The 27,053-nt window shown below is 41.8% G+C and overlaps 1 protein-coding gene across 1 annotated transcript; it reads left to right on the forward strand.

The window, feature by feature from the left end:
• The first annotated feature begins 1,133 nt into the window (after window positions 1-1,133).
• RPL7 (ribosomal protein L7) lies at window positions 1,134-8,382 on the forward strand. Its single transcript, XM_055706154.1, has 7 exons — window positions 1,134-1,289; window positions 2,189-2,291; window positions 2,767-2,933; window positions 3,551-3,688; window positions 4,048-4,157; window positions 5,268-5,478; window positions 8,320-8,382. The coding sequence occupies exons 1-6, from the start codon at window positions 1,276-1,278 to the stop codon at window positions 5,474-5,476; spliced, it is 741 nt and encodes a 246-aa protein (XP_055562129.1). The 5' UTR covers window positions 1,134-1,275; the 3' UTR covers window positions 5,477-5,478; window positions 8,320-8,382.
• Window positions 8,383-27,053: the final 18,671 nt, after the last annotated feature.

The following is a 27,053-nucleotide window of genomic DNA, read 5'->3' on the forward strand; positions in this document are numbered from 1 at the left end:
GCTCGCGCTCACGGCTAGAGACGCACGGAAGCGGCGAGCTGCCGGGGTCCCCGCGGGTTCCGTGGAGGCCTGGGGGCCTAGGGTTTCCCTGCTGTGCAACGAGGAGCCGCTTAACAAAACCCCAGTGTTTTGGTTGTTGGTTTGGGGGGGGGGAGGGGAATGTCAGTCAGCCAAATACAGACACTATTAATGTCTAACCAGCCACCGAGTGAAATGGGGACTCTGGGGTGCCGGCACGCAGAAAGCGTTATCTCCCGTCAGACAACAGCTGCCGCTTCCTGCATACAATATATACACACCAGCGGGCAGGGGGGGCCGGGAGCGGCGGGGGCCGGGCGCTCGCAGCCGGAGGGGCTTCGCCAGACGCAGGCGGGCAGGACTCACCCCGCCGGCAGGCATGTACCGGAGCGCTGCGCTGCGCGTCCTTCTCTGCGCGGCCGCCACTTTTCAGAAAAGCTGCTGGGACTTTGTATTTGCGAACGCTGCCTCTGCGATTTAGCAGAAATTGGCGCGCAAAAGTTTCGGGAGAACGCGCAAGCGACTTTTTCCTTCAGCAGGTGTCCCGTCGCACGTTTCCGTGCTGACTTTAGTTGCTTTCTTTTGTAATAGGTCTAACGAAATCAAGCGATACTTTAATGAGATCGGAAACTGCGCCCGCGGTTCCCAATCCCCGGTGCGCCCCGCTGCGTGGTGCTGCAGGCGCGGCGTGCCCGGTGCGGGGCCGGACACACCGCCCGGGAAACCCGGGGCCTCCCGCTGGAAGCTCTTCGGGGCCCGGGGTCGAGCGCAGTTACAAATCACGAGCGGGGCCCGGCCTTGCTTCGGTCTTGCCCCCACTTCCCTGGCTCTCCGCGCTGCCAGCTTGCCGGTGTGGAGGCGGCCGAGGAGGGGGGCGGCGGGAGCGGCACTTCCCTGGCGTCAGCCTCCATCCCCGCCTCGGTGCTGACAGCGCGGGGCGGGAGGTGGCGTCCCACACGCTTTCGATGCAGGCTGGAAGGCTGGAATAGGGGGAAACCCTGCGCTGCACGGTTAGGCGGCGCAGCCGCTCCCCGCCCGGCCCCGGATACAGCCAGTGCCGGCCCGGCCGGGCGGGGGGCGGCTCCCGGGTGCTCTTACGTCAGGCGCTCGCCGGACAGCCCGGCGCCGCACCGCGGGCGGGCACCGCAGCGGACGCACAAACGCGGGGTCCTGCCGGCACTAGGGCCCAGCCCGCGCAGGCCGATGGGTTAAGTCGGCTCTGCGCATGCGCCCGCCCTTTCCCTTCCGGCGTTGATCATGGCGGAGAAGGAGTAAGTGGCCGTCCCGCCCCGTGATAATCCGCCGCCATCGGCGGCTGTGGTGGTGCTAGCTCTCTGCTTCCGCCGCTGGGACGCGGCGCGCAGCCCCTCTGTCGCTAGGCCTCCGCCGGTGGCGCGGGAAGAAGCATAAATGGCCTGGGGCTGGCAGCGGTGGGGGGATAGGGCCCGGCCCGGCGGGGATGCAGGCGCCGATGGTCCTGTACTGTCCTGTCCGTCCCGCAGGCGGGGGTTGCTGCCCCGCCGGCCCTCGGTGAGGCGGGGAAGGAGAGCTGGCCGCCCGGCGCCGCTTTCCTGGGGGGCCGTGGGGCGGCCCTTCTCCCTGGTGGGGCGGCCCTTCTCCCTGGCTGGGCGGTCAGTGCCGCGCTGCGGTGCGCGAAGTGGTGCGTGTCGTGCGTTAGGGAGGCGTACCCGGGTAGGCTGAGGGTAAGAGCTCGACCGGGTATTTGTGGCTCTGTAAACACCGATCTCGGTAGTTGTGTCACGTCTAAGAGTTTAAGTAAGTGTGAAGTCTTGCAGAAGAAATTTCAGAATATTGCCAAACTATTTTCAGTCAAAGTATCCGTTTAAACGTGTATTAACCTAAAACAGATGTGCTTGAAACGTTAGATTGTAGCGAAGTAGGGTAAAAACTTCCTCTCCCTCAAGTGGTCTCCGTTTTTATTGTTGTGTATGTAGAGTGTGTGCAGCTCAACAGCTAGTCTGTCAGATTTCCTCGTGTAAAAGATGATCTGCTCAGGCGGGGTCAAGTCCTGGGAAATGTGGGAACAAGGAAGATGCCTCAATGAACTGGCTCGAGGCAATGTTAAGAGCTTGCATTGATCGTCATGTGTAACTTTAAAGTACGGTTTTTACATATCAGCTAAAAAGGGGTTTTTTCTCTTTTTGTTTAGAGCAAAGAAGGTGCCATCTGTACCGGAAAGCCTGCTGAAAAAGCGGCAGGCTTATGCAGCTATAAAAGTCAAACGTCAGAAGAAGATGTTGGCTATTAAAAAGGTGAGTGTTTCACAAGTCCTTAACTAGGATTGCTTATCTGTTGTTCTATCAGCTGTTAGTGCTGATCTAATGCAGTACATAAATTTACAGTGTTTAGGTTTAGCACCTTAATATTTCTTTAATTTTTTGGATTCATGTGCTTTATCTCTTTTGGTCAATAAGAAGCCACTTCTGGACAGAGTAAGGGCAAGGTATGGAGTTATCTGTAAGATGAAAGTTAGTCCTCTACAAGGCAAGGGTTATGGCCTTTGAGGGTAAGCTTGATGCAAGATAACGTTGTTAAAGCAGCACTGATTTGTTGAGTCTTCCCTGACTCAGTATCCCCCAGAGTGATTCTTAGCTCTGTGATGTGGGCAGTTGTTCCTTTAATCTGTGTTACTTGTGGGAAGTTCTAGAACATGTTACATTATTTGAAGGTGATTTTCACGTGTTAAAAAGCATTGTATAATCTTAAGTAATTTTCAATTGATTTCAGCACCGTAAAGCACAAAGAAAACTCATCTATGCAAGAGCCCAAGCTTACCACAAGGAGTACAGGCACATGTATAGGCAGGAGATCCGTATGGCCAGGATGGCCCGAAAAGCTGGCAATTACTATGTTCCAGCGGAACCAAAACTGGCATTCGTGATCAGGATAAGAGGGTAAGATTAAGTACAGATGTAAACAGTTCTACGTACATTTCTGTCTGTTTTGAGGGCTTAAGTATGTAAATAAAATCAAGCCTTCCTCTTGTGGCTTGAAAAGTTGTTGGCAGTATGTTGTACATGCACTAAAGGCTTATTTAATTAAATGTAAAATCATTATGCTGGCTGTGTCTATGATCTTCAGGCATCCCTGAATTTTAAGAAGGCAAGGCTACAAATACGTGCAGATAGTTCTGTTTCACCTTAATGTCGAAAAATTACATGCCAGTATTCCCTAACATTCTGCTAAGCTTTGTTTGAAGTGTTTCAAGTCTCCTTTGGTAAAGTGTTACAAAAAACTAACAAGGTGTGACTGAAAGAATTATGTTCAGGAGAGCACAAGATAGTTCTAAATTGTTTCAGTAGAATGTGTATTTCGGTTTTCATGGAAGGTATGTTTTACCTTCATACTGAAATATATAGAGATAGTGCATAATTTACTAAGCTTGGTTTGTGTGATTGGTAAAATAGTGATGCATTCCATACGGAAACAATGCTATTGTGGGGTTTTTTAACCTAATACTTAGTATCTTCTGGGATGTAGATAACTGAGGCTTTTTTCTTACGTTCTCTAGCACCAATGGTGTCAGCCCTAAGGTCCGCAAGGTATTGCAACTTCTTCGCCTGCGTCAGATTTTTAATGGCACGTTTGTAAAACTCAACAAAGCTTCTATCAACATGTTGCGGATTGTTGAACCCTATATTGCATGGGGGTGAGTTAAGGGGCCACTTCTAGCAAATCAGCATGCAAATGTTGAGTGCCTTTTGCATTTTGCTATGCTAGATTTGCAGGTTTCCCGTGTATTTAAAATCTTTTTGTATAGCCTGCATACTCTGCCTGCTTTGAATTGAAAATGTGATTTAAGGCAGTGCTTTAAAAGGTAGCGCCTGCTAGATATGTTTACACTGTCATACTAGTGTTCCTGGGAACTTGGTATAAGGAAGACTTGCTCCTCTGTTGCCTTTGTATTTACTTTTGGGACATGCTGAAATGATCTTAAATGGGGGGATGGTGACTTGGAATGTGGCTCGGAAAGACTTAAGGTGTTTTTTTTTTCATGACTGTTTTCAGTTATCCCAATCTGAAGTCTGTGCATGAATTGATCTACAAGCGTGGTTATGGCAAGATCAACAAGCAGCGCATTGCTCTTACTGATAATTCCCTGATTCAGAAACGCCTTGGTAAATACCGGTTCACTTAACAAGAAACAAACTTGTTGCATTTGGGTGATTAATGCAGAGCTGGACGGTATCTCTGGAGAACAGTAGCGATTGATTAATAATATCTACTTCTGTCTTAACAGCTTAATACAAAGCAAGCTGGAAGTAAATTTTGTTAGGAAATATTGAAAACCAGTGTAAAGAATCAAATACTAGCATTTTGAATTTGTAATTGTAAATGCAAACTCCTTGACCTTTAGTGGGTGGGTAGATCTTCCAGTAAGGAAGAGGGTCTGCAGCAGGAAAAATACTATACAAAGCTTTGAAGTTTCAGACTTCAGTATTGGATGTTATTTGTGTCTTAGACCTTCATGATCTGCTAAGCAGACTTTTTAAACTTCTTGTCAGAAGAACTAGCTAGTAAAAGTGATTAGTGTGTTTAGTAAAAACGAAGTGTGGCTGTCATTTGTCAGGAAGTAGACTGAAGTAGGAGGCTTCTTATTTTCCAGTCATGCCATGAATGAAAGCAAACACTGATGTCATTTGATTTGTGTATCACTTCAAATTGGACTGTCATGTTTGTTCCTGTTGCAGTGCAATAGACAATTAGATTATAAAGCTACAAGTATTATACTATAATTACTTGCCTTTTTAGCATTATATTTTCTGAGCAGTTAACTTGAAACATGTCACTGAGGACTCTGGAAAGGTGTTAAGAAAACATGCTATTGCATTATTCAACAGTGTGAGTAGTTCAGTGAATTTCCCTTGAGCTACACAGAACTACGGTTTAAGTGTATGTAATCTAGCTTTTCTTCTAAGAACAGAGTCTCTTTTCCTAAGATTCACGAAGTGAGGTTTGAATTTTTTTGTTCATTTCTGGCTACAAATATTCAGCCCTTAAAACTGATACCTCTTCCACATGGAACAATAATGTTGAGTTGGCTGCAGCTAATCAGTTTTAACTGGAAAAGTCAGTCATTAGGTGTTGTGGTAGAGCAGGTGCTTTCTGACTTCTTGAAGTTTATCAAAATAAATAGGTATGACAATAATAAATTGATAATTTTTTGCTTGTTATTGACCAGTGGCTCTGTAACCCTACTTTTTGAAAATGATATTTCTGAATTTTAGGAAAGCTTGGCATCATTTGCATGGAAGATGTGATCCATGAAATTTACACTGTTGGCAAGAACTTCAAAGTTGTGAACAACTTCCTTTGGCCCTTCAAGTTATCCTCTCCTCGGGGTGGAATGAAGAAGAAAACAATCCACTTCGTGGAAGGTGGGGATGCTGGTAACAGAGAAGACCAGATCAACAGACTCATAAGGAGAATGAACTAATGGTGAGATACTACCAAAGGTTAATACTAACCACTGTTCCATCTCTGCTGTGTAGGTTGCTGCCATAATTGGTTGAACATTCAGATTTAGTATATATTCACTCATGTTTGTGTGGCAACTACAGTATAAAGCTTCTTGGACAATACAGTATTCTGATTTTATCTTTTAAATCTTAATAAAGCATAAACATTTGTGAAGAAATTAGGTATTCATTATAGGAGATATGTTTAGAAAGTATAAGCATTACCAATAACTTTTTCATTTACCAATAACTTGTTTTAAAACCTTATTTGAGTTTTTTGATGGGAAGCCTTGAGATCTTGCCTAAAAATTTCAGCCCTCATTAATGAATTTGTGTTATGATCAAAGTCTTGCAATTGCAAGTACAGTGTTCTTTCAGATTGTGCGATTTCTGCTATAAGAGCCTGTTTAGGACTAGGAGAAATTAAATTATCAATTGACACCATTTTAGTCTTCTAAATTTTCAGCTTGTTCAAGCTTAAAAATGATTCAGTTTAAGCTTTCATGTTAACATGTCCAGGGTGTTAATTTTGAGAGACTAACTTGCCCATTTGAATAGTCTTGTCATTTAGAAGTAGGAAGGTTTATTAACACTTAAAGCAGTTTAACAGTGACAGCTGAGTCCTGAAGTTATAGTATCTAGCTCAAACAATCTGTCATACCATTATTGTTGTCACTCTGCTTTTCCTGCTTTGATGAGAACTCTTTTGCCATTCAGAGCCAAAAGCCAAAACTGTGTTTTCAGAATTCTTGTACTTCCACCTTTTTTACACACTAAACTAGCTTTGATGTTACCCATCGCTTATTGTCAGTCAAAGATAAAATGACTTTTTGGTGTGATGAATATGCTGGAATTTAGGAAAACTTCATTTGTTAGGATGCTTGGAAAGAATAACAAGCAGGGACCCAGTGTTTCTGAAACTGATTCCTCCAAAGACAAGAAGTTTTTTTGATTGTTATGTTTGGGTTTGGTTTTTTTAGACATCAGATGTGCAGTTTACTTGGGAATTTCTAACTTCCAGAGGTTGGTTAATAAAAAAAATAGTGGGTAGTGTTGTGACTTTAAAGCTTAAAATGGGAGCAGTTGCGGTTTGGATGAGTTCTCAGAATTTTTTCTGAAGGGAGGTAGGTCTTTTTTTGTTGTTTTGGTTTGTTTGTTTAAGCCTTTTATGCCTTGTTGGCTGTGAAAACATTTCTAGAAAGTTGAGCTCATAGAGGTCTGCCATCTGTCCAAGGAACTAAAGGAGACCTATGAAATACCTTTCCATGTGATAGCTTTTTTTTTTCTTGAAGCTTTTTTGTTCATCCTCAGTTTCTGCTCCCTCAAGCTGCTTGCATGTTGCTTTGCTGTCTCCATCTGCAAAGCAGCAGTTCTAAAGCACTAGTTACATAGCATGTGGAGACTTGAGCTTTAGGAAAACAATTGCTTCCTGGGGAAAGTGTTATTGTAAAGCTTTTTGATTCAACTGTGGGAGGAAGTTTTGCTGCTGGTGGTACAAACTTAAAAGTTCAGTACTGGCAGATGTTTCACTTAATTAGTGCATGAGGCTTCATAACCAAGATTGAGCAAAACTACTTTCACTTTGTGAAACTGGTTTCTGAGCAAAAGATGGAAGCTGCTATTTTTAATCAAAACCCTGCAGCTTTTCTGTCAGTGTAGATCCTTTCCCCATCTTCTCTGACAGACATCAGAAGTATACTGGTGGTCTTGTTTTCAGGAGCTTTCCTACAGGAAGGAAGCTTCTAGTACTGTTGCGGTGGCTGTGCATGCCTGAGGAGCAGTATATTGGCACGAAAACGAGGGATATTCAGCTGGTTGCTTGTGGTTTTCAGTGGACTTCTAGCTCAGCATCCGATGTAAATAGCAGACATCAGGTTTTACGCCATCTTTCAATTTAGGAAGTGACCATGCAGTTCCTTTTTTACGGTTGTAAACAGTTAGTTCTGCTTGGACACCAAACATACTTGCCGCTGATGTAAAGCTGAGATAACAGATTGTTATCATCTCCTGCACTTCTATTCCTGCTCTTCTCCTACTGTTTTGAATAGAGTGCATGTTGAAAATGCAAGTAATGTACATGTAGAAAATAGATGAATGTTGTAGTTTCTAGAGCAACTAGAGCAGTAGGTTCAGATGAGATACCTGGCCTTTCTGAATGACAATACTTGTATCTGAAGATGAGCATTTATTCCGCTTCCCTATATGTAAATGGTTTCCTGCTATTTGTCTTTTTACTTCAGTGGTAGTCTCAAAATTAAGACTTTCAGTACTGATTTCTTCATACAGACTGGGGGAAAAGAGCATAGTACTTGATAGTGAATTTAGACAGTTCAGTATTGGCAAGATACTGAGTTTCACTAGCTCTCAAGCAGCTTTAGAGGACCTGGTCTCAAGTCTGCTTTTTGCTTTCATTTTTGTATGTAAACACCCCCTGAAATGTGCTGAAGATAGTTACTGTGGCAAAAGTTAGAATGTCCGCAATGCCTCAGTGTGATTCCTCCCTGCTATGCTTTTACACATACAGTAAATCAGGTACTAGTAGTTCAAGGTAGAAATGTTTATATTGTTAGTTCTGGCACTTGAAATCTGTTTTGAGTGAGGAGATGTTAATCTAGGAGTTAGTTGTGGTGTGCAAGACTATTGTAGTCTTAAATCCAGTGTAATAAAATTAGTATTTTCAGCCTAAATTACAAGCTGAATATGTATTAGCTTATACCAAAGGTAATGTATATACCAAAGAAATAAATTAATTCTTTGGGTGGCCAAAGTAGATTCAGATCTACATCTTTCTAATGATAACTTTTTTTTCTTCCCCTTCCAGATTCAGATGCCCAGCTGCAATCTTTCAAACTCTGGTCTGTTAATAAAACCATCTTGCACAAAACAGTGTGTTCTCTCAAATGGTCTCTCTTCATGATCGTCTTCTCTAGTGGGTAGTGGTTGCTAAGTTAACTTTGGTGTAACCTTTTTCAAAAAGCCATGTGTAGTTTGAATTCGCAGTACATAGATAATACAGTTTCACCACCTTCTGGAGGAAGAAGGTTTGGAAGGATTTGTGAAGGTAATGGATTGTTTTTTGAGTGGCAAGAATTATTTATTTTGTTTGTAATTAAAGGTACAGTAAATGACAAACTGAGCTGGATGCTGTTGGACAGGATTTCTACTTAGTTGTAGTGCACCAGAAAGCTTTGTGAGAAAATTCTTCTATGTAAAGAAGGGGAAAGGCTAAATCAGTTCTTAACATGTAAAGATCCTGTTTTTAATGTTATTATAATTACTTCCAGCTCTGAACACCTTCAGATGATTTATTTTTACCAATGGAAACATGGAATACTTAAATCAAAAATTATTTTCTACATTCTAGATAATTAGCTTTACATAGTTGGTTCACAGTGTTTTATTTCAGATACTATAGAAGCGGAGACCAGAATTAATGAGGATGTGAACAGCTTTTGATAATGCGTAGGTCTAGTAGAGGAGAGATTAGAAACCCGGGATTAAAGTGCCTAATTCTGCTTACATTCAAAACTGACTTGTCTCTTGCAAGCAGTTCACTGAAGGAGCCTTAGCCTGCTGAGACATTTGGTAGGACAGATCAAGTCGTGTCTGCTCCAACTGAAATGCTTTTGTCAGCTGCAGGTGGGTTGTATTTACATCAACTAAAATTCAGTGGCATTGATTTTGTTTTCCTAATTTGTGCAAAAGCTGATTTATGCACTTTCAGTAAAACTCTTTAACAGCAATGCTAGTTTATTAAAGCTTGTCAAAATCTAGTTTTGTTTTTAAATAACTTGGGGAATTAGTGGCTTAACTGAAGTAGTTGTCTGCTTTTGTTTGTTAATGTGTTAGAACATTGGCAAAAGAGCTGCGTGTCAGATTGATCAGTGTTACCAGATACTTGAACAACTGAGTTCTAAAACCTAAAGTGACAATTCCCCTGTTGTGAGACAAGCTCCAAAATCTTGAAATACAGCTTCTTGTGTCTAAATATGAAAATACCAACACCTTTGTCCATTTAAGCTAGTAACTGCACTAAATCAGAAGACCTTAACAATTCCTTACAGATACTCAGTGCAAGTAATTAGACTACTGATACATGCTTGAAATGGGTTTAATAAGTTGATGAGGTGAAAACCATGGAAGTTTAAGCATCATGATAAGCAGTATGATTTACAAGGAAAAAAACATTTTCTTAAAGTTGCTGGATGAAGGGAAAAAGTCTTGTGAAAATTAATCACTTGCACTGTTAATGGGAAACCTCTGTTCTCATCTTGATCCAGTCTCAATCTGGCTCCTTTCAGTTTAAAACTGCACCATTGGGCAATGACCCCAGGGGATATACCTGAGGAGAGTTTTGTTGACTTCAGCATCCTTGTTTCTTCCTGTCAATTGTAGTTAATCTGTGACTTTGCTACAAGGTTTTCAATTACTTCCCTTTGACGGTATGCGTGCTGTAGTATATTCTTAATAGAAAAGCTTTTCGTGGATGTAATGAAGCCATACAAATGAATAGCAAACTTTGGATGATAAGTATAGAGGATAAAATATAAACTAATGAAGTTAATCAGAGCTGTAGGACTTTGTCTGATAAGAATGCCCTGTGGGTCCCAAACTTTGCTTAAGAAATACCTACACTAAAGCATTAGTGAGGAGAAAGCTAATTTGGTTTGCCTTGTACTCCAGCAACTCAATTTTTATTACCTGCCTCTGAAATGCACTTTCAGATAACAGCTGCAAAATGTTAATACATCGTGTGGGAACCAAATATTAAAGCATAGCTGTGTTTAAGCCGGTAATCCTGTGTAGTTGGTCGCCTTTCAAGCTTTAAAGATTTTTAGTGTTGCTCTTCAGGCATGTCCCATAGTAGGCAATTACAGAAACAACTCATGATCTAATAGTAAGGTCAGGATTTGCGCTGGAAATGAAGCATGATCCACTTACCGAGTGCATGAATAGTGCATTTCAGAGCATTTGAGTTGAAAACGTAGTTGATAAAGACAGTCACTTAGTCCCTAAACAATAAGTAATGCAGATCCTTTGTCAACATTCTATGATAAAGTTCAGGTTCTTGCAAACATGCTGTTATTTTCTCACTGTCTGTAAGTGCCAGCTGCTAACACATTCTGGAATAAAATTTCTATTAATTCGTCCTCTTTCAGAATGACCAACATCTTCCTTTTTTTTTCCTCAGAACTGAAGCCAGATGCTTTACTTAATAGCTGTTGGAGAAGCAACAGGATACTGTTTGAAATGCTAACAATTCACAGTTTTTTCAGGCATGGTAAGGTTTATAGGCTCTACAGTTAATTGATACACTTTTTTTTTTTTTCTGGTGTCCAGCTCACAGCCTGTTTCACTATCACCAAGTATAAAGTCATACATCTGGAAACAGAATGGGAGCCCATCCCAAGAATCAGTCTTTTGAGAGAAAGTTGGGAGATGTGATGGATAGTCAGCTGAACATAAGCTCCCACTTGGCCAAATGCAATTCTTGGATGCATTCAAAAGGGAATATCAGATGGTATGGGGGAGGTAATACTACTTTTGTTCCAGTAGTGCTTACACTAGTGCCAAATGCAGTATCCAGCTCTTGTGCCAAAAATCAAGCACATGCTTTACAATACTCCGAAGTAAGCTCTCAAAGGCCGACGTGGTTAGTCAGTGAGCATCTACCTATAATTACCTTCATGGAGAAAAGTAGTTTGATAATAGAGAATTCTTTGATCTAAAAAAGCTATAATAGGATGAAATGTCTTGAAATTGAAGCCAGATAAATTTTAGCTTTAAGCAAACAATTTTAATGGAACATAATTAGACACTGCAAAGCTTAACCAGTGGTCTGCCAGATTCTTTGTCACTGGTCATTTCTAAATTGAGATTTGGGTGGTTTTTTTCTTCCTTTAAAGTACATGCTATGCTTCTAAGAGATTTGTTCAGGGCACTCCCAGAGCTTCTCTTACTCACAGAGGTTACTAAATGTAGGCTCTTCAGGTACCCGAAGGATACAAGTTAGAGCCTTGTTGTAAGATGTCTGGCCACCCAGAGTGAAATTCAGAATGATGGTGGTGGGTGTTACACGCTTCACAAGGGAACTTGGAATAATGCAATGTGTGAAGTAGCAAGTTACCCACACCTTAGCATAAATAGTGCTCAGGAGAGGTATGGTAGGACGTCATGTACCTTTTATGGCTTTGCTGCTTCTGCCCATTTGGAATCCAGATCTCTGCTCTCTCCTGAGGACTGGGACCCATGTGTGTTAAGAGAATTAAGCAGGGCTTGTCAGTTCTGAGTTCCCCAGCAAAGTGGTTCCCCTGCTTCATAAAACTGATTTGCTCACACTTAGAAAACTAGATGCATGGATTTTGTTTAAACATTCCTTCCATCTCCCAGTTTCCACAAGACTGTCCTTTCCACAGGACTGTACGTGAGAAAATAACTGTGTTGCACCTTATTGAAGCTGTGCCAAAGTCTAAAGTGGGGAGAAGATCATGGATTTTAGCTTACATTAGGAAACTGCATTGCAGACAGAGTTACAAATCTGAAAACACACTAGCTTGAAAGGGAACAAAATTTTATTGTCCCAAATCCCAGGAGAAATGTTCTGCTCAGCTAGTTTTGTTAGGTGTAAGTTGTAGTGGGAATTTCTTTGTCTTCTGGGATCTTTAATGTGATTGTGCCAAGGTCTCTTTTGTGAAGTTCACGTTCTTGGCATACTTGTTTTTTCTAAAAGCTTTTGTACCATACCAGACTACTTCAGGCATCTAGGGTGCCAAAAATATTTGCCCTGCCTAAATACAGGTTTAGATATAAGCAGATCTTACATGGTGCCATTTTTCATGACTGAAAAGTCTGACAAATTGAGTACTGAGCTCATGACTTGCAAGTACAAAGAAAAATAAGGATGTTCAGAAATTATTTTCTACACAAAGCTTAGATCATTTTTCAGTCTGTATGTGATCACATCTGTCATTTCTAGCCTGATCCATGAAAACGAGGAGTACTTGTGACCTTAGTCATGGTGCAAGTAAAAGCAAATTTTCAAACTTTAGAGCTGTAAGCAATTTTCCCTTAATTATTTTTCTAAAGATAAAAAAAACTCCACAAAAGCAGCTTTTATCTGCTAAGTATTTCTTTATATAAACCACTCATTGTACCAAATATCTTTCATTATTTAATGAGTAGGTACTTGGAGGAAAACAATAAGAAATAAGGGAGTGTACAGTCACAGGGCCATAGAATATATATAGGGAAGAAGCCACATGAAAAAATCTAGGGCAGAGGAGGAAAAGGGAGCAGAGGGAGGTGTAAGCAGCAGTATTACTCTTTGCTTGCTTAGTACTGTTTTGGCAGTGCAAGGAGGCTGTAAATCCAGTTTAACTAGCCAGCATGCCACATGCTTTACATGTTTCCCGTCCCGAGTTGTGCTGGCAGTCAGAGGTGTTTTGTACGACTTAACTAGTCTTTGGAGCCTGGCTGGAGCACCAGCCGTCTCATGCTGAATGTGTGCTGCCCAGGCCCTGCAGTGGTGTCATGAAGCTGTACTCACGGCACATTTCCACTCCTGCTGCACTTTGTTAGGAGTTTTGCAAGGATTACTGCACCCGGCCATATCTGATGGCTTCTGTTATCCACAATATTATGCTCTTTTTTTTTTTTTTTTTTTTTCATTGCACAATAAAATCCAATTGAAGTTTTCAAGTCCTGATCACTGAATATCTTGTGTATAGAATAACACAGTAGCACCTAATAATTTCAGCACAATGCATGTTTAAATTTTTGATACTAATACTGTATATTACACATCATTATAACAAGATTTCCATGATAGAAAAAAATAAGATACAGTGAGCTAAAACAATTAGGAAAATGGGATTCAAGGAAGTCTCTAAACATCTCTAGTTTTAGTTTGAAAGACAGACTTTTTTTTTTCTTTAACTTTTTGCCAGTTTTTACGTAACACAACTGAACTGTAAGAGAACAAGTTTAACTTAATACTGTAATACTGGCACTTTGTGCCAATCCCAGTCTTATAATTTTAACTATTTTTAACCTGAAATTAATTTTTTGTGGGTTTTTCCTGTTCCTTCCGGCTATGAAATAAATTAATTTTTTTTGTTTGTGAAAGGAGAAAGAAAAATTGGTTGAGGCTTTTCTTCATACAAATGGTCTACTAATACACACACACACATGCACCCCTTTGTGGGAAAAGCTGTCAGGATTGAAGGCAGCATAAACAGTGGGTGACAGTTCAGTTGGGTTTAGTTAGGCATAGGAAGTGTTAATTGTGTTAAGAAGAAATTAAACTAATTAAATGGTAGTGTCTATGTAACATTCTTTACTCTAGAAGACAAAAGGAGCCAGGATATAAATGTTGCATTTGTAACCCAAATTGTTGAAGGTAAGGGGGTTTAGCTCAACCTGAGTACAGTGTTAACTGGTAGATGATGTTACTTTTATTATTATTATTATTATTGTGGTTTATTTCAGTTTAGAGCCTGGTGGTTCTTTGAAGCTTCTACATGATCTTTGCTCTTCCACTTTTTATGACTATCTCAAGTAAGTGTTTTGAGGACATGAAACTTGGTAGACAAAAGTTCTGGAAAAAAAACCACAATACTCCTTTAATCCTTTTATTTGCTTTACTTACTGTGTAAAGCTAAAAATTAGCTGGCTCAATGTAGAATGAAGTGAGTGACTCCAGAGAATATGTATTTTAAACTGTACTTCCAGTCTAGCTTGTATCGGATACCTTATGAAGGACTGAGTTAATTACCTTCTAGCCTCACAGTACTAACATCTGGCTTTCTGTCACGGTATTCATTTCTGCTCTGCTGGATCGCAGTCCCTGGCTTTCCCAAATGAAGGGTAAATATTTCTAACTACTGTTCTACAGCTTCCATTTCTAAAGGTTTAGTGTGACAGCATTCTTAGTAGACTTTGAAGTACTTCACCATTGACATCAGTGCTACACTTTTCTTTCTGCTGGAAGAACAGACCTACGGAGACATGACGTGCCAAGGTTTACCTAGCAAACTGGTAGCTGAGCCAAGACTCAGCCCACAGGAACAGGAGGGGAATCTACAGCCTGGAAGGAAGCCTCTGAGCGGTGTCGGGAGCCAGTGGCTGTGGCTGGGAATGGGATTTGTGCCAGCCACTGTACTGTGACCAGGTAGGGCTCTGAAGCCAGGTCTTTGTGATCACAAATTGGGGAAGGTGTACCTGAGAAACTACCATTATAAAACCGTGATTGCTGTCGTCCTCCCCGCAACTCCCCAGCTGAGCGATCCTTGCAGACAGGCTTGGGACTTACCCTCCAGAATCCTGTCCTGGATTTAGTCTTCCTGAACTTGAATCCCTGACTCGGGAAAGGTGGTAATGCTCATTGCTCTTGTTAGCAGATTAGTCTAGCACACTTACCTCTAAAGAGGTTGCCTGTGTGTACTCAGTAATTTTTGGTGACACAGACAGGTTCAAATTCATGTATATCAGTCTGCAGCAAAAATGGCAACCTACACTTCTTAGAAATTGAGTTTTTCTGAGTAATGGCTACGCTTTCTTTTGAACTCTGCATGACATATGGTCTGAGTTATCCTACTGGCTCGAGTATCTTTTAATCTATATACATCTATCATGGATGTTAAATAAATCTAGACTTGATATAATTACAGAGATTTCTTTGCCCTGCCAAAATGTTCATTACTCTGGACAGCCACAGTAGGAAAATTTTAGGAGACAGTTTTGGCTCCTGCAGGACTAAGCTTGTAGGCACACTTTAAATACCAGTTCAGGTACCTATCTGCAAAGGGAACTGGGTCCAGAGCCAGGTCTTGAACCAGCAGTTTTCAGCTGGAGTGAGGGCTGGGCTGGGCGGTCAGAGGGGCAATATCCTTGGACTACTCCCTTAGGTCTGCTCTTTTTCATGTATTCAAATGAGCAAGGCCTTCTTCTGAAAGTCACTCACTACTTGCTTCTTTTCTTACCATATTTACCCTTGGGTGCTGTGAAAGCTTAAGCTGTGAAAAAACAGGGAATGGGAATGCAATAACACTTTAATTTCTATCTCTTCCCTTAGTGTGCTGCTTTTCACCAAGCCCATTCATTCTCCACTACACAAGCAATCTAGATTAGTAATTGGTTGTGTTGGAGTAGCAAGCCAAGACCTGAGATAAATTTGCAGAGTTTTTGTTCTGGATGCTGTACTAGCACTTCGCAGAAGACTTTTGTTGTACTGAGGAAACTATAAACTAAAATGAATGAAGTTTGTAATTCAAGTGATGGTATATACATGTGATCTTTCAAATATGATCTCAGTGAATCATGTTACATTAAAAACACTGATATATAGTTAAATTTAAATTCACTTTTTGTTAAATGCCTAAATTATTACTGGGGTTTTTTGTTCACTTGTTGCTTTTTTGCCTTCTCTCACAAAACATGCATGCTTGAGCAAAAGGGGCTATTTCTGCCTGAGTTATGCTTTTCAGAATGCAGATCTTGATTCTAGTATTTAGTTTCTTACCATGTTTTCAATCTGAGTGTTCCAAACCAAGATTTTGCAATGGGAATAAACTTCTCTTAACTTTTGCTCAGAAGCTGAGCTTCTGACGTGAATATAATACTTTTTTTTTTAACGATAAGCTGACAATTCTGAAAAAAACAGTAAAAATACTAAATTTTTCTTCCTATTTGTTATATGACATGTTTTAACAGTATAAGTGTGTGGGTTACAGTTGGTATGCATGGGAAATGGAAGGAAATCTGTAGGAAAAGTCTGTGTATCCCTGAAGAAAAGCAGGACTTTTCTCCAGCTAGGAATCAGGATGATGTTCTCCCTCCATAGGAAGAGAACTCCTTTTTCCCAAGGACTCCTGTTACTTGACCATTTGCAATGTCTCTTCTTGAGATTCTGAGCTTAAACCTGTATATTTGTAGTACGGAAGTACCATTAGTAGCTTTTGGGTCTTTAGGACCTTCAGATCCTATTGAGATGCCAAATTTAATGGTGCTGACAGCTCTATCAGACAGAAAGGCTCCTTTTGCAGTAACATCCTGTGGAAATGTTCCTCCTGGTAACGTCCCTTTACAAAGCTACACATAGCTGAAGGCTATAGAGAGGCAATTGCTCTAGTGTGTTGAAGCTATTTTGTTTCAAGCAATTGTGCTTAGACTGGAACCCAACAATACTACTATTAGTTACATGAAATTTCATTAAAATTACATCCAGAGCAGGCTTTGGTTGGGAAGAAAAAATAGCCCCCAGTCCAAAAGCTGCCCATTATCTAGCTGGAGCCTTCACAAGTGAAGTACAGTTCCTGTAATCAATGTATGGTTTTGCATGCTGCTGAATACCTATGAGGTAGGATGTATCAGAGCACATGTCAAGCTATAACCTCTGCAAAAAGTTTTGGTCACTTTCTGAAAGTTCGCTTAGGCAAAGAGAGGCCTTTTAAGCATGCACGTTTCGTGGGGTCCACATCCTAGGAATGGCTGGGAAAGACGGGACATGGTTTACAACCAGTGGTAATTAAGCATTACAAATAGTTGTAGGTACTCAACTCCATGCACTTTTTGGTCTCTTAAACAAAGCCTGTAGGGACATGGCAGGTCAATTTGTAAATGAATCTCTAGATGGAGCCAAAACAGATCTAATGTATGAGTTTTCCAGACAAAGAAATGACCTTAGGATTTTCTACTGAAGGCCTACAGCTCTGAGAAGACATCTAATTCCAAAACAGGTTTTTATATCCACCTCAAAAATACTGAGGTTTCTTACTGATCTTTTTAGGATTTAAAGTCTAAAGAGTTGCAGTGCTTGTAGTCTAAATAATTGCGTATCAGGGCATTTTACTACACATTAATGGCTAATGTAATGCTCGAATCCATTAATCTCACAGTAATTCTGCACCTATGCATCAATTACTTTACAAAATCAGTATGACAGTCTTGTGGTGTGTCCTCCAGTATCTGCCTCCACGTTAATGATTTCCTGAATTGTCAGCACTGATAAGTGCCTGTCACACATGTTCCCTTTTGGTGCTGTATTTGTGGTGTGATGTCTGGTTTGCCAGTCATTTACTTGCCAACTGCTCTAGAGAAGCATATACCAGCCATGTTGTATGCACAGGCTTAAGAATCCTAACTGTTGTTGCCTGAAGTGCCTATTGGTAGTTTAGGATAGACCAATGCTTGAAATCCTTCTTGTCATTGAGAAAAAAATTTGCAGAGTGAAATGTAACCCTAAGTAAAAATAACCCTTGGTTAGTTTTATATATTACTTTTTATTATTTCCATAATGTAGACCATATCAGAATAAAGAGACTGTTTGAAGTTGCTTTTGCTTTCATTTTTCCCGCATACATTTTTTTTTCATTTTGCTTTCATTTTTCCTGTTTATAGGAAAGCGTGGTTTCACAGGCTCTCAGTGGTAACTGCTATACCTGGAAGAGTAGGAAAGCATGTATGTTAAAAGTGACCAAATTATAACCAGCTTTGTGAGTTATCAAGGTCCTTTTTGGCACAGAACATCCTCTATCCTGCTGTCTCACTGGAGCCGAAGTTAGCTGCACCATGGGACAGCACGTTTCCAGACAATCTTGTAACAAAACATGGTGAGTTTGTGCCATATTATGTGAAGACTAGGAGAAAACTACATCTGAGTTTTCTGCACTGTTCTCCCTGAACAGCTGCTTAGACTACATGATCTTGGGTGGATGTTCCCAGCGTCGCGATTGCTTTCTACCTTGGCAAAAAAATAAGATCCCAGCAGTGACTGTGCTCACAGATCCTGCAGAATATGCAGTGAAGCAAGGTGAGAACCATGAGCATTGTGTGGCATGGAACTCAGCTGGTACTAGTTCACAGTAATTGCCTGTGGATGTTGCAACTGGTCCTCAGCAAGAGCTCTTACAAAGACTGCAAGTAACCCTTAGTTGCTCAGCTAAAAGTTCCACGCCACCTCATTTTATTTTTGATTTCACTGAATGAGATAACTCTCTTTTCAGACAGCAGCACTCATATGTTGAGTGACCCAGAAACTTTTTGCACCATTTAGTAGATGATCTTTACTCAAACCATGTGACTGGTGGAAGAACCGCAAGTGCATCCATCTCTCTGTGGACTCAGTTGCAGGGAAGTACCTGCCTTTGCTCAGTGTGTTGTTGATGAAGGGTGTCCATTAGACAAAAAATGTGAAAGCAACTATGGGAACTTTGTCAAGGTAATAAAACCACTCTGGCTTTGTTAAGGTAATAAAACCACACTCTGTTTTCAGTGATTTACACTTTTCCTAGTGACCTGCAAAGAGAGAATGATGTAGATCTGGTTAATGTATGTAGAAAACATCTTTGCCACTATCTGCTGTTGAATGTGGATAGCAGTGATATGGCAGTATAGTTCTAGCACGATATTCCTCTGTGATCCCTGGCAAAGCACCAAGAGCCAGATAAACATTCATAGTGAAATGTCAAAATAGTAGAACTGTATCTCTAGCCCCAGAGCAACAACGAAATGTGATTTATGTGAACAGAAAAGTGTGCTCTGTTGTGACAAGGAGCTAGCTTTGAAGTAAATGAGAACTTTGGTAAGAGAGATGAATCATGAAAAAAACCAGGTTAGAAGGAAGATCTTGAAGTCAGTCACCTGCTTAAAGTACCCTAACTTCAAAGTTAGGTTGGGTTGCTCAGAGCAGCAGTTGCTCAGTCCCTTGAGTTTTGAAATTCTACAGGGCTGGAGATGCTACAGTCATTTCTCCGTGATACCTAATTACTCTTATGTAACTAATTTTCTCTCTTGGAGATTATGGCAGTTGCCTCTTGTTCCTTTTGCTGTGTGCCTCCATGATGATGGAGTCAGGTTCTACTCTCTGTAACCTCCATTTAGGTAATTCAAGACTGCAGTTAAGAGTCCCCTTCTCTCTTGTCCTTTAGCCTTCTGTTCTTTCTCTGGGCTAAACAAACCCAGTTCCTTCAGCCTCTCATCATGTATATCCCTTCTCCCTGAACACCTTAATAGCCCTCTAGATTTTGTGTTTTGTTGACATATCTCTTGGAAAGCCCCAAACTGGACACAGTATGCCAGATGTAGGTTTACCAGTGCTAGGTAGAGCTTATCATGCTCTAGCTAACATAGGTCAGTATGCAATTAGCCTTTACCGTTGCAAGGCCACATTGACGGGTTTATGTCTACCAGGATCCTCACATCTTTTTCTGAAGAAATGCTTCTTAAATCCAGTTTAAAGCCCTCCTCGATTGGTTAGCCCATCTGTTGGCAAATATGCCTTTGCGCTACTTTTTCAGATGGATCCTGTCTTTCCTTGGCATTTCTCATTCTTCAGACTCCCATGCTCATAGAGGCCAAATTCCTTCTGATGACGCTAAACAAGCAGATGGATACTGAGCTGTACTTTTACTTGGGCCTGAACTGTTCCCCTTGATCAGCAGGGTTGCAAGGAATACCATCTGGAGCTCCATACCCTTCACCCTTGTCCCCAGAGGACAGCAGTAGTCTTCTCAAGGCCTGCACTAGTAGTATAGTACCATTAGTGCCCATGTAGAAGAACATCAAAGACTAGATTTACTCAGCAATTTACCCACAGTGTCCCAAATCCAGGCCCTGGGCAAGCAGCAACTCTCTTAGAGACAGCAGCTTCATGCAACAGATGGGTGCTTCTGTCTCCCACAGAAGCACTATCATCCATTGCTTCCATTTTTAGCCCTGGTTCCCATCTGCCAGTCAGGCATGGCTGGCCTGGATGCCCCTTCTGCCAGACATTGCTCCTCCTCTTGTCAGGGCCCTGTCATTGCTCTCCAGCTGAATAGCTGCAGTTGGAAAAAGAGCTCTATCTGGTTGTGGAAGTCACCAGTATCCATCCTGTCTTCTACTAGAAGCATGGCGAATCATAGAATCATTCAAGTTGGAAAAGGCCTTTAAGATCATTGAGTACAGCCACTAACCCAGCACTGCCAAGTCCACCACTAAACCATGTCCCTAAGTGCCACATCTTCACATCTTTTAAATACCTCCAGGGATGGTGACACAACCACTTCCCTGGGCAGCCTGTTCCAGTGCTTGACAGCCCTTTTGGTGAAGAATTTTTTCCCCAATACCCACTCTAAACCTCCCCTGATGTGACTTGAGGCTGCTTCCTCTTGTGCTATCACCTGTTACTTGGGAGAAGAGACCAACAGCCACTTTGTACAGTCACCTTGCAGGTAGTTGTAGAGAGCGAAAAGGTCTCCCCTCGACCTTCTTTTCTCCAGACTAAACCACCCCAGTTCCCTCAGCGGCTTCTCATAAGCCTTGTGCTCCAGCCCCTCCACCAGCTTCGCTGCCCGTCTCTGGACACGCTCCAGCCCCTCAATGTCCCTCCTGCAGTGAGGGGCCCGAACCTGAACACGGCATTCGAGGGGCGGCCTCACCAGTGCAGGGGGACGGTCACTGCCCTGGTCCTGCTGGCCACACTGTTTCTGACAGAAGCCAGGGGGCTGTTGGCCTTCCTGGCCACCTGGGCACACTGCTGGCTCACGTTCAGCTGGCTGTCGACCAGCACTCCCAGGTCCTTTTCCTCTGGGCAGCTTCCCAGCCGCTCTGCCCCAGCCTGTAGCGCTGCGTGGGGTTGGTGTGACCCAAGTGCAGGACCCGGCACTGAGCCTTGTTGAACCTCACACACTCGGCCTCGGCCCATCGGTCCAGCCTGTCCAGATCCCTCTGCAGAGCCTCCTGCCCTCAAGCAGATCGACATTCCCACCCAGCTTGGTGTCACCTGCAAACTCGTTGAGAGTGCACTCAATCCCCCCATCCAGATCATTGATAAAAATATTAAACAGGACTGGCCCTGACACTGGGCCCTGGGAACACCACCTGTGACTGGTCACCAGCTGGATGTGACTCCAGTCACCACCACTCTCTGGGCTTGGCCATCCAGCCAGCTTTCTTACCCAGCGTAGAGTACACCCATCCAAGCCATGAGCAGCCAGTTTCTCCAGGAGAATGTTGTGGGGAACGGCGTCAAAGGCTTTAATAAAGTCAAGGTAGACAACATCCACAGCCTTTCCCTCATCCACTAGGCAGGTCACCTTGTCATAGAAGGAGATCAGGTGAGTCAATTAGAGCCTGCCTTTCATAAACCCATGCTGGCTGGGCCTGACCACCTGGTTTTCTTGTATGTGCTGCTTGATGGAACTCATGATGATCTGCTCCATAAAACCCCTTGTAGGTGGGCATCACAGTGGCAAACATCTAGTCAACAGGGGCTTCCCCAGTGAGCCAGGACTGTTGATAAATGATGGGAAGTGGCTCGATGAGCACTTCCCCCGGCTCCCTCAGCACCCTTGGGTGGATCCTATCTGGCTCCATAGACTTCTGTGTGTCTAAGTGGTGTAGCAGGTCGCTGACCATTTCCCCTTGGATTACTGGGGCTTCATTCTTCTTGTCCCTGTCTTCCTGCTCAGGAGGCTGGGTACCCAAAGAACAACTGGTCTTACTGTTCCTCCTCATGCACACTGTGGAGCTTGGGCTCTTGTCTCTCTCTGCAAAGGTCCCATCTTCTCTTCATCCTCTCTGATACTACTGAATGCTCAGCTCCTCTGTTGTTCCTTCAACTGCTTGCTTACCTGGTGACTTGACCAGGGCCCATTTCCAGCAGGTGACACTGCTGTAGCCCCACCTATGTTCTCAGGGAGGAGCACCCAGCACTACATGCAGTGGCTTGCCATTGTGTGTCAAAGGGACCTCAGATTTCTGCTGTGTGGCCTCCTGCTCTTTTTCCTCATGTCTTCTCTTCTCATCCTTCTATTTTGTTCTAAGCCCTAGCCCTTGCCTCTAGGAATGAATCAAGTTTGTGTAGACAAAGAGAATTTTGTTTTCAGAATCACTATGTGGTTTATTGCTGAAGCTTAATGACAATGAGTGAGATAAGGGGATGCTGGGAGAAGAGAGGTTCATACTACTGTGAATAATTGAATTCCACTGCATTTAAATGGTTGCAACTGTATGTTTCCCAATTTTCTGTGCCTGGCCAGAAATCTCAGTCTATTACTTGCAAAAGCCTTGAGAACTCACAGTAAGAGCAGTGGGATTTGCATTTTTGTATATGAAGTGTTATTCATTAGAAGTACCTTGAACAAACCAGATCCAGAACGCCTCAGATAAGGCAACCAAAATCAGCAAGTGTTTTGAAATGTACTCTCTGTGTGGAGCAGCCCGTCTTCTACAACAACAGTAAAATAACTTGCTTTGTGAAACTTTTTGAGATGTGTGCACTGTATTGAGGAAAACTCCTAAGAGAATTCGTAGCTCTGGCTTCAGAATAATATGTAATACATCATCTTGAGGGCCACACACTGAATAACAAAGGGAAAACAATACTGAACTGTTGTTCGTTAAGTGAGCATCATTCATCTGATGCACCAAAGGAGGCAGGGGGGCTGCTGAATAAAAAGTCCGTTGACTATATAATGATGCTACAGCTTATTCTAAGGGTCAGTGAAGGAAGAGCATGACTTCTGTGGTATGAACTCTAGTATTAGCACATTATGGAGAGCTTAAGCTAGACATGAACTTCCCATCACAGTTACCATCAGGAAACGGTTTACCTTTTTGCTGAATGCAGACCAGCCTCATAATGTCTCATACCACCTACTCTATATACAGCGCAACAATACTCTGCACTGTCACTTTTTTAGTTATCATTTCAGAGTTACATCACTAATTGTTTACCAGCCTCCCCAGCTCACCACCATTTCCCCATTTGTTTTTCCAGCCTTCATGCTTTAGTCACCTTAATTTGTCTGAGGAAGATGATGACAGTGATGAAAACATAACTATTCAAAAGGAGGCAGTGAGATTATCAGGCTTGTCAGCTGGAGGAGATGCTGGCTTTTTGGGGGCTAGCATCTGTGGCTTTGTGTCTGTCAAATTTGGTCGCTTTATGAGGCCGAAAGCCTGACCTTAATCTTTTCTGCCTTCTTGCTGCCTATTTCTGAATGGTTATATTTTCATCATTGTCATAATCTTTCTCTAACTTGAATGAATTTGAGTTTTCTATCAAGGATGAAGGGTGGAGAAAGGAGGTAATGATGACAGTTGGCAATCTGTGACAGATCATACTGAAACATTCAGCTGTCAAACAGCCAGCATCTCCCTCAGTTGATGGTCCAGCTTCTGACTCTTCACCTTCCATACCATATACACTGTACTCATGTATTTAAATTGCACTTACTCCCTGTATGCATCTCCCTTCTATTACATTCATTCTTACGGGAAAAACTGCTTTGCTGTCTGCTGATTTGCTAATCACTGCACTTTTTAGGAATGCAGCCTTCATGGATGGAGGCATAATGTTGTATCAAAGTACCCACAAAGGTAACTGCTGTGTGACATTGCATGGTAGATTAAAATAGTGTTACACTAGTATATGTTGATGCCAAACCGGCACAGAGTAACTGCTCAGAGGCCAATTTTGTCTTTAAGCAGCAAAGGTATTCATTTCGCGCAGCGTTGGGGAGCTAGCCGATTCACACCGGACAAACTAGCTCCAAAGTTTCAGTGAAAAGTCAGGTATTTTATACAGTTTTCGGGAGAGGTTACGCAACATCTTTACATACATGCTCATTTGATTTTGACACCTAATCATTCCATTTACAATAGGGGGGATCTAGGTGGGGTAGACCTTTCAATTTTCTTTGTTCAATGATTTCCTAACTTGATGGTCTCCTTATCTCCTTCAGGTGCCCACCTTATCTTTTCTAATTATTCAGAGTCCATTCAGTAGAACCTTTTCTAATTATTCAGAGTATATTCCTTTCTCAACACAAACAGAGCATCACTCAGAGCATTGTACCAAAGTCATCCTGACTAATCTTTTTTTTTTTTTTTTTTTAAGACCTTGTTCTGTTTCATTCCCCCCTTTTCTTAAGACTTATGAATTCTTTCGTCAAGTTTCAAAGACAGAGGGCTTTGGTAGACATGTGTCATTGTCCATATTATTTGTGTTCTTTTAACTATGGCATTTAGTTTATACCACAGACAGACGTTCAAGAGGGATAATAGGATCATTCCTCCCAATGTGATTAGTATGGGATGTATTAAATAGTGGAATACTTGTGTTGCTTTAGGGCAATGTCCTGCGAAGATGCCCCACCAATAATGTTCTTTTACTTGTTCTACATTGGCTACGATAGATTTTTTTTATTTCAGAGTCATGTTTTACCTGCCAAAGCATGCATTGAGCTGTTCTGTTTACTTCTTGGACCAGTTTTTCTATGTCAGGGTGTCTGAGCATTGCTTTAAAGAGACTAATGTTCATGCCTGTCTGTAATTTAGGTACATCATGATACAGGGTATAATCAGCTTCAATTAACTGTCTAGTAGTTACAGGAACAACATAATCAGTCACGGCCTACAATTCTAGTAAAATTACATACACAAAAATTAGTACCTTTGGCTTTTTCATGATAATTATTGATAGTAATGTTAACACAAGAAGTTCTAACACATGCACATCCATTTCCTACGTAAAACACTTGTGATTGGGCTTCAATATGTGGAAACATTTCAAAAGTACACGTACCCTTTTTAATTTCTAGACATGGATCTTCATTCTCTATTACTGCATTTTCACAGTTGTATCCCAGTTGTTCTCTGGGGATACATGCCTCAGTGCTAATTGATTGCCATTTGCCTTTGGTCTGATCATAACTTGCCCAAACATTATGGTCCATGGGTCTGACAATGACTTTTTGGTGTATGGCTCCTAATGTCAATACAGGAAAGATTGTCTGTTCTTTTGCTGCACTAATTGTGAGCACATACGCCTCAATTTGTTCATGTTGTGGGTTGTAGGTGAAGTAGGATTCAATAGTAGCTTTTGCTCATAAGGTCCAATGAAGGTTAGATTATGGATAATTTCACGTCTTATGTAATGAGTTGTAGGTGTGTCAGTTGTCCCAATAAATGGTTTGACAGTTGTTTTAATAGGTGGCTTAGTAGTAGGACTTTCTTTCAGTTTAATGATAATTGAAACTGATTGATCTAGCAATAGTTTAAGCTCACACTGGGCTTTGTTTAAACTGGTCCTTCCCTTTTTTGCCAAACATTATTGTCTATATCTTCCATATGACTAAATGTAAGTGACCGGTTCTTCATAGATGTTACTATTAAATGCTTGACATGTTTTGTCTCTTGTCCTATTAAATTAACACCTTTACACCCCGCCTGAATCTCATCTTCCATTTTTCCTATTATGGTATTTAATGTATTCTAAGTCTTATTCCAGTCTTGTTGCATATATGATTTGTTATTAGATAAAACATAAATGGCTAGACCTGGGTTAGGCTCTAGGTTCATTGAGAGCAGCGTGCCAACTCATGGAAGTGATTCGATAATTTGTGCATCAGACCACGGCCATTCTAAAATGGGAGCTTGAGATGAAGTTATACTTATCAAAAGTCCAAGAATCAGCATTGGGAAGGCTTGAGAACAGGTGCTCCTCATTCAGAAGTCCGTGGTTTCTCAGGAGCCTTCTTGGCTCAGGAATAGTGAATCCAAGTGAGTCACTCTTTTATCCGTACTGCTGTGAAGGTAGTCAGTAACACCTGGAAGGGTCTGTCCCACTTTTCTTGCAGAGGGTCTCCTGAAAAATTCTTAATATATACCAAATCACCAGGACTAAATGGATGTATTTTATAATCAGGTTGCTTAGGCTGGTGTTCTAATACTACTGTAGCATTTTTATTTAATTGTTTCCCTACAGTTACAACATAATCATACACATACTGGTTACCTATATGATCTAGAACTTCACTATTTATAACTTGTATCACATAGGGTCTGCCATACAAGATTTCAAATGGGCTTAGCTTCTCTTTTGATCTTGGTTTGACCCTCAGTCTGACTAGAGCAATAGGTAAAGCTTGATACCAATATAAATTTGTTTCTTGGCATATTTTGGCAATTTGTTGTTTTAATAAGATGGTTCATTTTTTCTACTTGCCCACTTGCTTGGGGTCTGTAGGGTGTATGCAGTTGCCAATTATTTTTAATGCTTTACTTATTGCTCGTACAACTTGTGCACAAAAATGTGAGCCCCTGTCTGAAGAGATGCTCTTAGGTACCCCAAATTGTGGTATGATTTTGTTCAACAGAACTTTAATGACTTCCCTTGACTTATTTGGAAAGCTTCAGGCCATCCAGAAAATGTATCAGTTAAAACCAAGGGATAACGGTACCCCCCTTTTCTTGGAAGTTCAGAGAAATCAATTTGCCAAATTTCACCTGTGAGTTGTCCCTTGCTTATTGCCCCTTGTTGTATTTTGGTTCCAATATTTGGGTTATTTTTCAGACAGAGTTCGCATCGAGATGTGACCTGTTTAGTTGTGGTAAATGGGTTTGTTCCTGCCACTCTGACTCTTAAATGCTGATAAAGTGGGTCTAAGCCCCAATGAGTCTTATCGTGTTCTGCTTTTACAAATTGCCATACTAGTTTTCCTGGCAATACTAATTGTCCCGTTTTCAGTTGACCCCACCCATTGTCCAATAGCTTACCTTCATTTTCACGTA

Source organism: Falco cherrug, chromosome 3 (assembly GCF_023634085.1).
Source record: "Falco cherrug isolate bFalChe1 chromosome 3, bFalChe1.pri, whole genome shotgun sequence".
NCBI classification, from domain to species: Eukaryota; Metazoa; Chordata; class Aves; order Falconiformes; family Falconidae; genus Falco; species Falco cherrug.

Coding starts and splice junctions, on each gene's coding strand:
- RPL7 (XM_055706154.1), top strand. Junction 2,292..2,766: donor AGATGTTGGCTATTAAAAAG/GTGAGTGTTTCA, acceptor AATTGATTTCAG/CACCGTAAAGCACAAAGAAA. Junction 2,934..3,550: donor TTCGTGATCAGGATAAGAGG/GTAAGATTAAGT, acceptor TACGTTCTCTAG/CACCAATGGTGTCAGCCCTA.